Source organism: Antechinus flavipes, chromosome 3 (assembly GCF_016432865.1).
Source record: "Antechinus flavipes isolate AdamAnt ecotype Samford, QLD, Australia chromosome 3, AdamAnt_v2, whole genome shotgun sequence".
NCBI lineage: Eukaryota > Metazoa > Chordata > Mammalia > Dasyuromorphia > Dasyuridae > Antechinus > Antechinus flavipes.
The window spans coordinates 223,856,802-223,871,309 of record NC_067400.1 but is presented as its reverse complement, the minus strand read 5'-3'; the positions used below and the strand labels follow the sequence as shown (position 1 = coordinate 223,871,309).

The window sequence follows — 14,508 nt, the reverse complement described above, 5'->3', positions numbered from 1 at the left end:
GGTGAATTTTTAGGGCTGATAGCAAGATAACTTAAGGAATGTGGAGATTTGTATTAATTTATTAAATTTATAATAAAGAAGTATAGTTCAGAAAAAGTGCAAATGGGAGGTGGTATAATTTCTAATACAAGATGAAATTTTGTATATTTAAATGTAGAAAGTTTTCCTAACATGTCTTAAAATGAATTTGGAACATCAGTGCCTTGTGCATTTTTCATAGTTAGAAAATATATGTTTTGAATGTTTTAGCTATTAATAGTCTTATGTACTGCCCGTTTGGTCTTTATTTGTTGTCTCTCTAATATCATCTGTGTGGCTAAAATCAGCATTGTTTGCTTTTAGTGACTGATTGAGGTTTCTCTCTTAGTTTGTGGCTGATTCTATACTGACAAGTTTTGACTTTTGCAGAGTGTTCAAATTATTGTCACTTGGCATTTGTGTTGCTTTCCCACTGCCAGGAATGACTGATTTTTACTATTCACTGGTGACCTGACTATTGTCCATTTGGTTTTCATAGAAGTTTCATCACTGTAATTTCAGAAGCTATTGCTAGCTGTAAAGCTGCTGGCTCTTTCCTCCCTTCCTCTCTTCCTCTCTCCCTCCCTTCCTTTCTCCCTTCCTTCTTTCCTTCCTTCTTTTCTTCCTTCCTTCCTTTTCTTTTTCTTTTTCTTTTTTTTTGATGCATGCATGTGTATGCTGATTTTAACTAAAAAGCTTCACATTTTTGCTGTATATTTTCTAGCTATCTTTATGCCATCTAGGCTATAATTTATATATGCTTTCTACTTTTTTAAGCCCCAAATTATAACTTTTTAAGCTACAGGCCCTCTTTCTGTAGAACATTGAAAGAGTAAAAATTTTAGGCAACCATATCAGAAGTTTGAATTTTTTCTTTTAACCTTCCATTTCAGATGAGCCGAAGATCTAGGAATGAGGAAAGAACAACTGTCAAGTGATGACTACAAGATCAACCAGATATAATTATTTTTCCAATAAGACTCAAAGGCTTCTTCCCTCTCCCCTATTTAGCCATGAAAATAAAGCCTCTTATCCCACAAAACCAGAATAAGTATTGAAAGGACATTGCTTTCATCCCCTAGGAGACCTTTTACGTAGTATTGAAGAAAGTCAGAATTCTAAGAAATCTATACATTTTTTCTTCTCACTAACTCATAGATTACGACAAGTTCAAAAGATCAAGAGGATCCTGAGAGTTTGGTCGTACCTTTGACTTTTTTGAAATAAGGATGGAAGTCTACTTTCCATTTTCTTTTAGGTTATAAATCATCTTGATTATTGTTATTATTATACTTTTATGGGGCCAAGACCCTGACTCCTAGAAAACTTGAAGTTTTCTTCACTTCCACCAAATTCATTTCTGCCAATAAGTATGGCAGCAGCACCAGGACACTGAGGTATGCCCTCCTTCTAGTGTCTTAGACATTAAAAAAAAAAAAAAGTTGATTGAAAGAATTGAACCTTTCATCCAATTGTGAAAGATTTTTTTTTTTTTTTTTTTTAGTATTTTCTACTTCAGTTGTTATCACTATAATTTTTTTAATGTTTTCTTGGAAATGGCTTGTTCTTCTTGAAGTGAATTTTATAAGCCTGTAAATTCACCAGTTCTCTGAAGAAGTTTTAGTTTGTTTAGTAACAAATCATATGACCTTAATGATGATGTTTTACAAAGGAATTAAGTCAGATCATACTTTATATCTTAGTCCTTTCTTTCCAGATATTCACTTGATATCTTTCTTTAGGGATATCTGAGCATATTTCTCTTAGTTTTCTTAAATGGTCATTGTTCTTGGTTTCTTCTCCACTCCTTAAATTCTTCCAAATTAGCAAACAAAATAATGCAATAGAATGAATTACTTTTCAAAATGACTTTGTCAAGGATCATGAAGGTCATTTGTCTCATTTTTGTACTCTTCAAAGTTAAATATAATTATCTTTTCAGATGAAATAAAGGTGGCCTTGAAGTTGAATATAATTTGATAGACATAGACTAAAAAAATATATCTTGTTATGATGGAGGCTGAGGTAGAATAAGGAAGGTGTTCTTTTAATGCACATTATCACCCTTTTGCAGTATTATGCAGTATTAGAATTTGTAAACAACAGTTACCTGAGTAGAATTCTATTTATACCTTTTTCATCTTTGCACTATAGAAACATGTTAGACTTCTCATTTCTGATAAAACAAAATCATTATCAGGAATTTGAATTTCTTCCTTAATATCCTAAGTTAAGGATTCTCAAAATGTGATTTGCTGGTCTGCATTTGGCTTACTGGGGGTAAATAAAAGGCAAATCTCAAATTCAAGGGATGCAAAAATTTTTTTTCAATTGATTTTTAAATTTCATGTTCAAACTTTAAAAAAAAAAACCTAAAAAATCAGCACTTTAAAAGATTGTGATTTATAGTCTTTTTGATTTTTTGGTTATTCAAGTTGAAAGCTATATCTGATAGGGATAGATGGTGCCTTGGAATCATTTATTGTGCTAGTACAGGTTATAAATCATATAGTATATTATGATGACTTCACATATTTGTTTTATTGGCCATTTCTGAGCTTTTTGGCAACTTACAATCATGTTTTATAACAGATCAAAAAGAATGGTTATGGAAAGTTCTTTGTTAACTTTATGGCCCTATTTAATTGTTAGGTGCTATTTCTCCCATAGCTTCAGAATTAGTTCTTATTCATTTCTAACATATTCTCTAATTTCAAACCTCTTTTAGTAATATTATTCTTTCTGTGCCCTGATCACTTCAAAATTAGCAGTATTAAAACACATTACTGCTAATTTAAACGTATGTGGATTATATACCTTTGTTATAAGCCAGTTAGTTTAATCTTGGGTACAATCCACATGCTTATGTTTGAATAAAGGTTAATTCTTTCATATATGAGCTATGTTGCCAATATTTGCACAGGTTTATAAATTAATTTACTGAATATGCCTTATAGTTTTATGCCTTTAGGAAAAAAACTATTAACCATCATAGCCAACAATAAGAAATGATTTCCTGCGAGTATTTTATAAATCTGATCTTTGCATCTTTGTATGTAATTTTTTCTCTTGGAGCTTTGTAACAGTTAGCATTTGTTCTTCAGTTTCTCTGAGCACGTAGAATTGCACTTAATGGTCCAATCCTTTGGACCTTAATTTGGCCTGCTTTAAAATGAAGGGGTGACCCTCTTAAATCTATTTTCCAGCTCCATATCCACGAACCTTTGAATTGTCTTTGTATTTTAGTTAAAAGGTGCACTGATACTCCATGAATATTTACTCTTGTGAAAGAGGAATTACTAAAGTATTTTAACCACTAAATGTTTACTTTTACTAGCTTATTATCAGTTGAAATTTTCTTTTAAATAATGTTGTTACTGATTTGATGAGTTTGTTAAACTTTAATAAATAGCTAATAAAAAAGTTTAACTTGTATTGTCATTTAACAAATTATCAATGGAATAAACATTTTACATTGTTTTCCATATTTTGAGTACTTTGAACTGCATTAGAAATTGGAGGGTAGGTTATTCTGGATGTATGTAATATAATGGTTCACAATGTGTATTTTTCCACAAACTCCTTTCATCCCTTTTCTCCTCCACAAATATGTATTGTGGAACCTCAGGGTCACTTAAATTACTACTCATAATTTTTTTTTTTTTTGCTGAGGCAATTGGGATTAAGTGACTTGCCCATGGTCACACAGCTAGGAAGTGTTAAGTGTCTGAAGGCACATTTGAACTCAGATCCTCCTGACCTGAGAGTTGATGCTCTATCCACTGCGCCACCTAGCAGCCCCTCATAATATTCTTTATGATATACTGCTCAAAGCTCCATTAAAGAATCTTTAACATGAATTCCTTGGACCATTAGGAAATTCTTAAGTACTTTGCCAATCACTAAGTAGGAAGGAATAATGTAGTACTTACCTTTTGATGTAATCACCCTAATTTTTGATCATTTCATGCTTCCAAACTTAAGTGCATATTTGATTTTATTGCTATAACACTCCTTCCATCTACACTTGCATGCACAAGTGTGGGTGTGCACATACACACATATATCATAGATGAGAGAGAGATCCTCTGTGTTTTCCTTAAAGTTTAGGGTGTAAAGGGAAGGATAAGGATTGACAGTTGATTGCAAATACCATTTTATTAAATATTTGGATTATCAAAAATAGATTGAATAGAAAAACTTCTATAGTTTTTTCTGAAAGTGTTCTTTATTTTACTTCCTTGCCCACTCTTTAAATTTTCTATTTAATTTGTAGGACTTTATATCTTCAAATATATCATATCAGAAGGAAAATCTCCATATTTCTCCTCTTTTACCTCTTTATTTTCTACTTCTTAAGGTACATGTTTAAATGTATTGAGTGCTACAGATTATTTCAAAATTCATTTTAGGGACACATGGTATGTATTTATGAAAGGTAGTGTAGAATATGACAGATTTAGACTTCAGAGACCTGAATTCAAATGCCAGTTTCAGCAATTTCTAGGTTAGTAATCTTTGACTTCTCTGAATCTCTCTCTTCATTTGTAAAATGAGGGACAATACTAATTACAATGAACTTCTCAAAGTTGTTGGAAGGAAAGTATTCCATAAACATTAAATCACTGTGTAAGTGAATATTGTTATTTTATTTGTTTGCTTATTGTTGCAAGACAGTTGGAGTTAAATGACTTGCCTAGGGTCGTACTGCTAGAAAGTGTTAAGTGTCTGAGGTTGTATTTGAACTCAGGTTCTCCTTATTCCAGGGTTGGTACTCTATCCATTGTGCCATCTGACTGCCCCATCATTGTCATGTTGTTATATTTAATAGCAGGAGTTTGACATTAGGAGGGTTGATACTCATATAATCCCCATGAATTTCCTGAGGAATTTCTGAGGACTCTGTGTATGTGTTTATAAGTAAGCATGCATATACACATAATTTGTAGCACTTTGGACCTTAGTTTAGCCCTCTGTGAAATGAAGGGATTGTAGTATATATGATCCCTAAATTCTGTCTCTCTGTTCTAAATGAATTACATTTATATTTTGGTTGAATTGCATTAATGTACTGTGGTTGTTTAATCTTGTGACAGAGAGAATACTTAAGTATTTTAACAATTAAATATTTAGTTCTACTGATTTATGATCATTTGGAATTTTTGTGAAAGAATGTTGTTATTGACTTAATACATGTATGTATGTGTGTATACATATGCCCATGAACATACATATTTCCATGTGGCTTCAAAGCTTTTGAAAATTGTACATCTAATTGTAAAACAAGTGGGCTTGGGGATGCTTTATCTATGCATCTTAACTGCCTTGTGATTTTGATTTAACAAACTCCTGAGAAAAGAGATATGTCTACATGTTTTTCACCATAGCATCTCTGTTTGAAAATGGGAATAGTCATGAAGCAGGTGGAAAGGAAGACCAGAATTAATTTCCCATTCCCTCATCTCATGGATACCAGGACTGTTTCCCTCTGAAATTTTCTACCTAGTTGTCATAAAACCTGGCAGTGAACATAAACTGAACATGTGATTAGGTAGTTATTTTAGGTGCATATATGAGTAAAAATACATCAAAATTGGTACCTTTATATAAGTAACATAAATGTTTTGAAAAAAGGAATTCTACACATGGTAAAATACAATAAGAACAGAGACCTGGACTGGTCCTGTGATTTCACTGATAAAAGGAACTTCCAAGAGGGAACACTCTTCCCAACAAATGCAGGTTGGTACTAACTCTGAAACTTATGCTCTTAGAGAATTGCCTAGGGATTTTGAAAGGTTAAATAGCCTGTCCAGAGTTATACAATTAGTACATATCTTCTTCTGGGTGTTAAACTCTGGTCTGACCCCAAAAAAAACCATTACCCATTACAGGGCAATGCCCAGGGACATTTTTGCAACCTTCTTTCTGTTGCTTAATACTAATAATATTCTGTATTACTAGATTATATGCCCTCCTGCTTTTTCCCCATGATTATGCTGTATAAGAACTTCTTTCTCCCTTTACTCCTAGGACATCCCTATTTGAATAAGGCATAGTGTTGTCCCAAATTGCAATTTTTCAACTCTGATTAAATACTACACTTTATTTGCTGATTGTCTAGTTGGTCTGAGTTTTTCCAATTTGACATTAGCTCCAAAGCCCAGCTCTATCCACTATGTCATGAACAATTTAGCTTTCTTGGTTCAAATGATACTGCTTAAGAATTGTCTGTAATTTAGTCAGGGACTAGATTGATGTTTATATTTGAATTATTAAAAAATAAATTTGTGGGTCAAATTATAGGAATATAATTGGTTTAACCTATAGAGAGCATTATTTTTTATGTTTAGTAAATACTTACTTTCTGTGTACTTTACACTGTTTCTATCTAAAAATGTGAGTTCAGTGACCTTCAAATGGCAAAAGTCTTGCCTCTTTTATTAGCCTCCCTTATATATACTTGAAACAAATGACTGTATTTCTTATTAAAAACATATATATAATATGTGTGTGTGTATATTATACACACACACACACACACACACATATATATATGTAATTTAAATTCTATTATACCAGCCTGTTCTGTTCTCCCAGCCAAATAGTTTTAATTGTTGAAATGCACTCAGGGTGGTTTTATCTGTGAGAAAGGAAATTAAATTTCAAATGACTTTCAAAACAAATTCACAAATAACAAAAACAAATCTTTCCTATTAGCACTAAAATGGATTGTTTAGACTCAACAAAAGTTTTGAGGCTGGTTTTAATTGGGTGTCTCATGTGTTTATTCTTTCAGAAGATCCAGAGAATGTTAATATGGAAAGTCATCAGGGAGCCAACACAGAACCACCTGGTAAGAGAAAAGACAGATTTACAGAATTTGTTGAGCGTTTTATATCCTTTTAATTTTTTTTAAAGCTTATCATTGTATCTTGAGTCTCCTTTTAAGAAGATAGTGTCATACTAATAGTATATCTTTCCACTCACTTTTTGACCATTCCTATGCTTTTCTGTTATTTAAAGTAATTTTAACATATTTCGTGCCATTACTAGATCATAAAGTCCTTGAAATTGGGGACTATCATTTTTCATCTTTGTATTCTCCAAAACGTGCATGTTACTTTGCAGATCAGAATCATAGGATTTTAGAGCAGCGAAGGGATCTTAGAAGCCATATAATATGGTCTTCTCTTTTTTACTGATGAGAATAGTAAGACTAATGAAAGTAATTCATGCAACGTCACACAAGCTGAGATTTAAAGCAGTTCCTTTGATGCCCAAGTGATTGTTCTTTCTACCACTCTACATTGCCAGCTCATAAGAATATTCATTGAATTCAGGCTCTATGTATAACTTAATAAAAAAAAATAGTCCTGGAAAAGATAATTAACCAAATGGACTGCATGTCTAAAATGCATCCTATTTGTTATTTACTTATGAAGATCATTCACTGATCAAGCAACAGATACTTGATAAATATTTATTAAGTGCCTACCATGTGACAGATACTGAGCTACATGTTGGATGTATAACTGCAAAGAATGAAACAATCTAAAATTTCAAGGAGTTGATATTCTTGATTCTTTGTTATTTTTCTTTTTTTAATTTTATTTTACTTTTAATTTGTGAAATAAAACAAGAATTTCTATAACATAGTAGATTTTTAAAATTGCACATGAAACTGCAAATCTATTATGTACAACCTGCTATTCCTTTTAAATATATAAAGTTATCATGTAAATTTATTTTTTTCTTATTTTCCCCCCTTTCCCATCCTAGAAAAGGCTACCTTTAGACACAAATATGTATATGTATATAAAATCATTCTATACATACTTTTATTCTTCAGTTCTTTCTATGCATACAGATAGCCTCTTCCTTCATAGGTTCTTTGTAGTTGATTTGGGTATTTATAATAATCAAAATGACTTATTGCTCAAAATTGTTTTTAAAACAATATTGCTATTATAGTAGGTCATGCTCTGCATCTTTCACTCTTCATTTTTTTTCATGCAAGTCTCTCTATGTTTTTCTAAATTACTTGAGTTAATCATTTCTTATAGCATAATAATATTCCATTATGGTCATAAACAACAATTTGTTCAGCCATTCTCCAAATGATAAACATTCCTGCAATTTCTAGTTCTTTACCACCATTAAAAGAACTGCTGTAAATATTTTAACACATGTAAGTTATTTCCTTTTTCTCCAGTCATCTTTGGAAATAGGCCTAGTAGTAATTGCTAGGTCAAAGAACATAGTTAGTTTAATAATTCTTTGGGCATAATTCGAATTTGCTCTCCAAAAATGCTTGGATCAGTTGTAGTTCCACCATTAATGAATTAGTGTCCAAATTTTTTTGTATCCCCTCCAACATCTGTTACTTTCCCCTTCAAACATTTTAACCCATCTGATAAGTGCAAAATAATCCCAAGGTTGTTTTAATTTACATTTCTCTAATCAATAATGATCAACTCTTCCCAAAGAGACTTCTTAGCACCTAAGTGAAGTTCTGGGGTGAGTAAAGTTTAGGAACTCCTAAGACATATTGATTCAGATAGAAGAACTGATCACTGGACATTAGATGTTTTGCATTTTTGTAATGGTACAGAGCTCTTATTATGCTGCTGATAGATAGGTAATAGTCATCATATCTGCAGTAGTAGGAGTAGTAGCTGTTGTGGTAGTAATAATCATACTAATAGCTAGCATTTATATAGTACCTGTTATGTGCTAGGTATTATGCAAATTGCTTTACATATCTTCATTTGATTATCACAACAATTCTGAAAGGTCAGTGCTATTTTTAGCCCCATTTTACAGTAGAGGGGATTGGAGCAAGGTAGTAAATGTCTGAAGGAGGAATTGAACTTAGATCTTCCTGATTCCAGACCCAAGGATATACATCCACTGCTCTACTTAGCTTCCTCTAGGTACTATTGGTTGTATATTTAAATAAGAGGTAAAACTAAATAATTTTTAGAAGATTACTATCAATTTCAGTGGATTTTTACCAAATGAAACACTAAACTGTCACTGTCTGTCTTAGTATAATTGTGCATGAAGGTTTCTTTTCATGTTTAAATTTTTCTTTTAATTAAAAATAGGATAGAGAGAAGTGTTCACTGTTACTTTTTCCTGACAAAAACATTCTGTAATAAAAAGAAAATTAATGATTATGCCCTTAACTATATATATTTTCAAGCTTATATACTGAAATTGACCCATTTGCAAAATTGAAAAAAGGCTTATTAATACACAAATTTTTAAGTAAATGTCATTAAGATGTGTGCTTCCTTCAAGACAACTCAGATTAATGTCTTTCTTAGACTCCCCCAACACTAATCCTTCCCTTTGAGATTACGTCTAATTTACCTTGTATATTTCTTTCTGCTACCTTTTATAACAATAATTTATATATTTTTTAAAGTCCTGAATATTTTTTTTCTCTTCAAGTAGGTCCCATTATCTTTTTTTGTTGATGATCTGTAATCAATACACTGATAGGTCTGGAATCAGGAAAACTCCTCTTACTGAGTTCATATCTGTCTTCAGACACTTACTAACTATGTGACCCTGAGCAAGTCACTTAATCCTGTTTGCTTCAGTTCCTCAACGGTAAAATGAACTGGAGAAGAAAATGGCAAATCACTCACCAAATGCGATCATGAAGAATTCACAACTGAATTACAAAATGGTTTCAATATACATGGTTTTTTGACACACAGGGAGTTTTTTTAAGCTCCATGTTTTCATTTTTACTTTGAAATATAAGGAAATAATAATAATATACCTTAGCTGCTTTGTTCAGGTTTCCATTGGTGGCAATGTGGTATGAAACAATGGATTCAGAACTGAACTGGGAGAAAAAATGCATAGGTTCTGATTCAAACACTTTAATCTTGGACACGTTACTTAGAGTCCCTAAGTTTTCATCTATATATTTTTTAAAAATAGTGTAATATAGATTCCAGCTTTTATCATCTCCATTAGGGACCAACTCTAATATTCTGTTCTATTGTAAGAATAATTCACTGCATCATTTTAATTTTTGTTTGCAGTCTTGAGATTGAATGTGTTGAAATAGCAATAACTCGAATTAAGATGCAATTCAGTAACATGTCTGAAAACTTAAGCTTTTAGGAATTGAAAAATATAACTAAACAAATGCTTCCTTTAAATTATTTATTCAAGTAAAACAACAAAAAAACAGAAGCTGTTTGACTTTTCTCTCCAGTGCCTAAGATGTATGCTTCTTAATTAGTTCATCACTCTTCCATTCCATTTTATGCTGGATCTTGTACTAATATTAACAAACTCTTTTTGACCTGTTGGTTTTCACTTTCTACTTTTGTATATTTAGCTCACCTAACAATGCCTTTCATTTTTTTTTTTTTTTTAGAAAACATTTAAAAATGAATATAGTAAAGATGTGTGTTGTGTGTTTTGGGAGATTGCTATAAAAATATTTGTCTTTTCTCTTTTCTAGTGCAACGAACGCTTCTACAGAAATAGTCTTATTTTGAGAAAGAAAACAATGAACACAACTGGATTATTCTGAGAAAGAAAACAATGAACACAACTGGATTATTCTGAGAAAGAAAACAATGAATACAACTGGATTAGACTACTTGCCTACCTGAAACAACATACCTTAGAGGGCAAGGATCACAAAATTGCATGAAAATAAATTCCACTGGGTTGTTTGTGAATATGGCATTTAAAAACACATCTTGGAAAGTTATTCATCCTGTATAACATGATTAATTACTATTATTTAAAACATCTTCATGTTTTAAATAATAGAGTAAGGAAAAATTCTTTAAAATAAAATTGAACCTTTTACCCAAAATGGCCTTTGTAGATATATTAGGTTTTTAATGGTTCTCACCTCTCTGTAAAGAAATCAGGAAATGAAAAAAAGGTTACCTTTTATCCATATCATTCATTTATGATTATTTTAAATTATATAGCAAATAAACATTTCAGTAAATAAGGTACTTAGTGATAAATTTGTGAATTAAACCTCTTAAGACATTCTTTCAAAATAAATTTTCTTCAATCATTTGCTATCAGAATAATACAGAAATAGGAATATATGCCATCTTGTTTGAATTAGGTATGTTTTAGTAACTTTGATGATAGATTTAGAACAATTACAAAAGTTAATATATTGAGTTTCACCTTTTTTTCAGTCTTTGGGAGAAATAAGGAACTTAATGAGTTCATTAGCGCCTATGAATCCAATTATTTCTATGTTGCTGATTTCCAGATGTATAAACCCAGTCCTAGTTTACAACCCCATATCACCAATTGCCTTTTGGACATCTTGAACTTAATGCCCCACAAACATTTCAAACTAAATATGCCTAAAACAGAATTTACGCTCTTTCCTTCCAATCCCTCCCTTTCCAAATTTCCTTTACTACTGTTGAATATACTGTTTTCCCGTTCACCTAGGTTTGCATTTTCTCTGCCATTCTATATTAATTTCTTCTACTTTTTACATATACCCAAACCATTGCCAATTTTTTGTTTCATTTCTCATTTATATTCTTCTCACTCACATAGTCACCATTAGAATTCAGGCATTCTTCATCTCTTGCCTAATGTTATTAGAATAGCCTTCTCTATTTACACTATTAGAATAGCCTGCTCTCTCTATGTGGTATCTCCCCATTTTAATCCATCATTTGTTCAAAGTGATTTATTTAACAAGATCTGACCATGTCTGTCTCTGTCTATTTGTGTGTGTGTGTGTCTCTCTCTAATACACACACACACACACACACACACACACCCCTCTCAATAAATTCTAGTGACTCCTTATTACAATCAAATATAAATCCAATTTGTTATTTAACTCTCTTGATAAATCATTCGCTTCATATCTTTCTAGTACTTACACTTTATTTTCCTCCAGTCACTTTGTGACTTACTTGTTTTCCGACTTTATTGTTCCTTATGCAACACTCCGCATCCTACCTCTTTGCCATTGAACTGTTTGCCCCTCTCCCAGGCCTGGAATGCCCACCTTCTTTAAGCTGTGTTGTTGTTTTGGTTTTTTTAGACTAAGCTTAATTCCCCCCCTTCGGGTTTTGTTTTGTTTTGTTTTGTTTTTTTCAGTTTTCTCTCCAGTTCTTCCCACCTATCTTCTACATACCTAGTTGTTTACATCTTGTCTCCCCTGTTAAAATACTCTCCTTGAGAATAAGGGAGAGCTCTTGAGAATAAGAGCTGTTTTTACCTTTTTACCTCGTATACAGAATTCTGAACTTATACCGCCTTCTTTCCCTCTTTCTTTTTCTTTTTGCTGTAAGTGTAATTGGGCCAGATCAGAAGAATACAATACTGTTTAGTTAGATAAAGTGGGTACTAGATAAAAATTTTTTAAAGTTTGATGAATTGCTGAAGTTTTACCAAAAAAAAGTTAATTATTCAATATAAATGGTTGGATATTAGATGAAGTTGTTTATAAATATGCTTTATGTCTTACAGTAATCCCCTTTAAAACTTTCTAACAGTGTAAGATAAATTGAATTTTTTTTTTGTTTTTACTTTCTAGCCAAACATAAACCCATGAACATTAAAATGTAGTAATCTAGACTAGAAAATATTAATTTAAATGTTTTTTAGGATGATTGATGAAAAGTTTCAAAAGGATTTTAATGGCCTATTTTTAAAATTGCCAAAGCCAATAAACTTTTCTACATTAGAGGAAAAAATAGGATTTTTCAGTATATTATTGCTATTTTCATGTATTCCTGGTAAAGTCCACATAATGGGAAGTTTTTACAGTGCCATTCAGATTAAATAAGATTCCGATGAGTGTTACACTTAATGTAATTGCTGGTTCTTTATTTATAATAAATTATTTATGCTATCTCATGCCAGATACAGGCACAGTAAAATTCGCAGGCATTTCTCTTGTGTGAATATGTATATTTCAATCAGATCTATAGATAGTAAATTATTGTTTCTTATTTCATCATTTTACTCTTCATGAGTATACTCTTCATGATCCTGTTTGGGTTTGTTTGTTTGTTTGTTTGTTTTGGCAAAGATAACTAGAGAGGTTTGCCATGTCCTTCTCTAGCTCATTTTATGGGTGAGGAAACTGAGGCAAATAGGGTTTAGTGGCTTGCCCAGCATCACACAGCTAGTCAGTGTCTGAGGCAGGATTTGCAGACAGGAGGATGACTCTTCCTGATTCCAACCTTAATGCTATCTAGAGTGCCACCTAAAAGCTCATGGTAATATAGTTTCATAGAAAGAGTTTTGGATATAGAGTCAGAAAGCCTAAGCACGTTTCTTGGTTTTGCTACTTAACTAATTATATGATATTGGCTACACAATTTTTTTTAAACTATGAGAGCATGTCAAATTAGATGATATCTAAATTTCCTTTTGCTTTTAAGTCCTATGAATTATTTTTATTTAAAATCATCTTGTTATGATTAAGCCAGTAGATAAGTATATGCTGATCTTGGTTTTAGATCTCTCCCATTTCTTATTACTATTAAATTCCTAAATCTAAATGCTACTAGATCATATGCTATATTTGACTTTTTTTACAAGAATGCTCTTATCTAGGTTGTTTGCCTATGAGTAAGACCTGATTAGTAGCACCCATACATTTCCACTAGGCCTGGTTTTGAGTAATTGCTCCTGAATGAGTAGGTGAAAGAGATTCATTTTCAAGGCATTCATGATCAGAATTATTGTAGTTTTTTTTTGCATTTGAATTATTGTTTCTACATTCTGTATAACTTCATAATTTGTGAATATGATAAATAGGTAAAAATGAATGAGACAATTTGTTATTTAGTGTTATCAGGTACTTGTTATCAATTTCATTGGACTTAAAAACCATCTTGTGCATCAGTTTACCTTAGCAGTTAGCTAACAAAAATGATACCTATCTATGGATGAATGAAACCAAACAAACTAAATTTTTGCAAGGCTTTGACTTAAATTGTATATTTTACCAGTTGTGAATCTATAACATCTGTAACTAGACTGTGTGCATTGTCTTGTTTTTTAATAAAAATGTTCATAAAATTCTATTTGGTAAATTTGTGGGTATCATTGATTTGTTTCATAATAAGTACACAGCATTTGTACAATACTTATAAATGCCTTTTTCACTTAAACAGAGAGAACAGAATTATAGAATCACTGCTAACAAATTAGTACTTTGGGAAGGAGTAAATGCCACAATTTATGTAATTTATACAACTATAAATAGTTTGCACTTACTTTTAGAAAATATTTCACTTTAAATTGTTCTTTTGGTAGAAGCCTCTGGAGAAAGCTACATAGTTTTTTTCATATGGATTCGTTTTCTTCAGAATGAAGTTTTTGAAGTGCCAATATGGTGATTGACTAGGATATTAAATTTTTTCAATGATTATGAAATATTTCCTATTTTACTTTGAAAGTTACATATATATAAATCTGTTTTTTAGTGCTGCAGTATTTCTGGTA

General features: G+C 31.5%; 1 protein-coding gene across 2 annotated transcripts in view; it reads left to right on the top strand.

Moving 5' to 3' along the window:
* Positions 1-14,087, top strand: part of CD99 (CD99 molecule (Xg blood group)) — a 57,185-nt gene extending 43,098 nt beyond the window's left edge. The window contains exons 9-10 of one of the 2 annotated variants that reach the window (XM_051984584.1): positions 6,818-6,874; positions 10,511-14,087. In XM_051984584.1, coding sequence (XP_051840544.1) covers positions 6,818-6,874; positions 10,511-10,536 — 83 coding nt within the window. In that variant the 3' untranslated portion in view covers positions 10,537-14,087. Of the gene's footprint in view, positions 1-911; positions 3,504-6,817; positions 6,875-10,510 lie in introns of those variants that run through there. The other variant, XM_051984585.1, reaches the window with a different exon arrangement.
* The last annotated feature ends 421 nt before the right edge of the window (positions 14,088-14,508 follow it).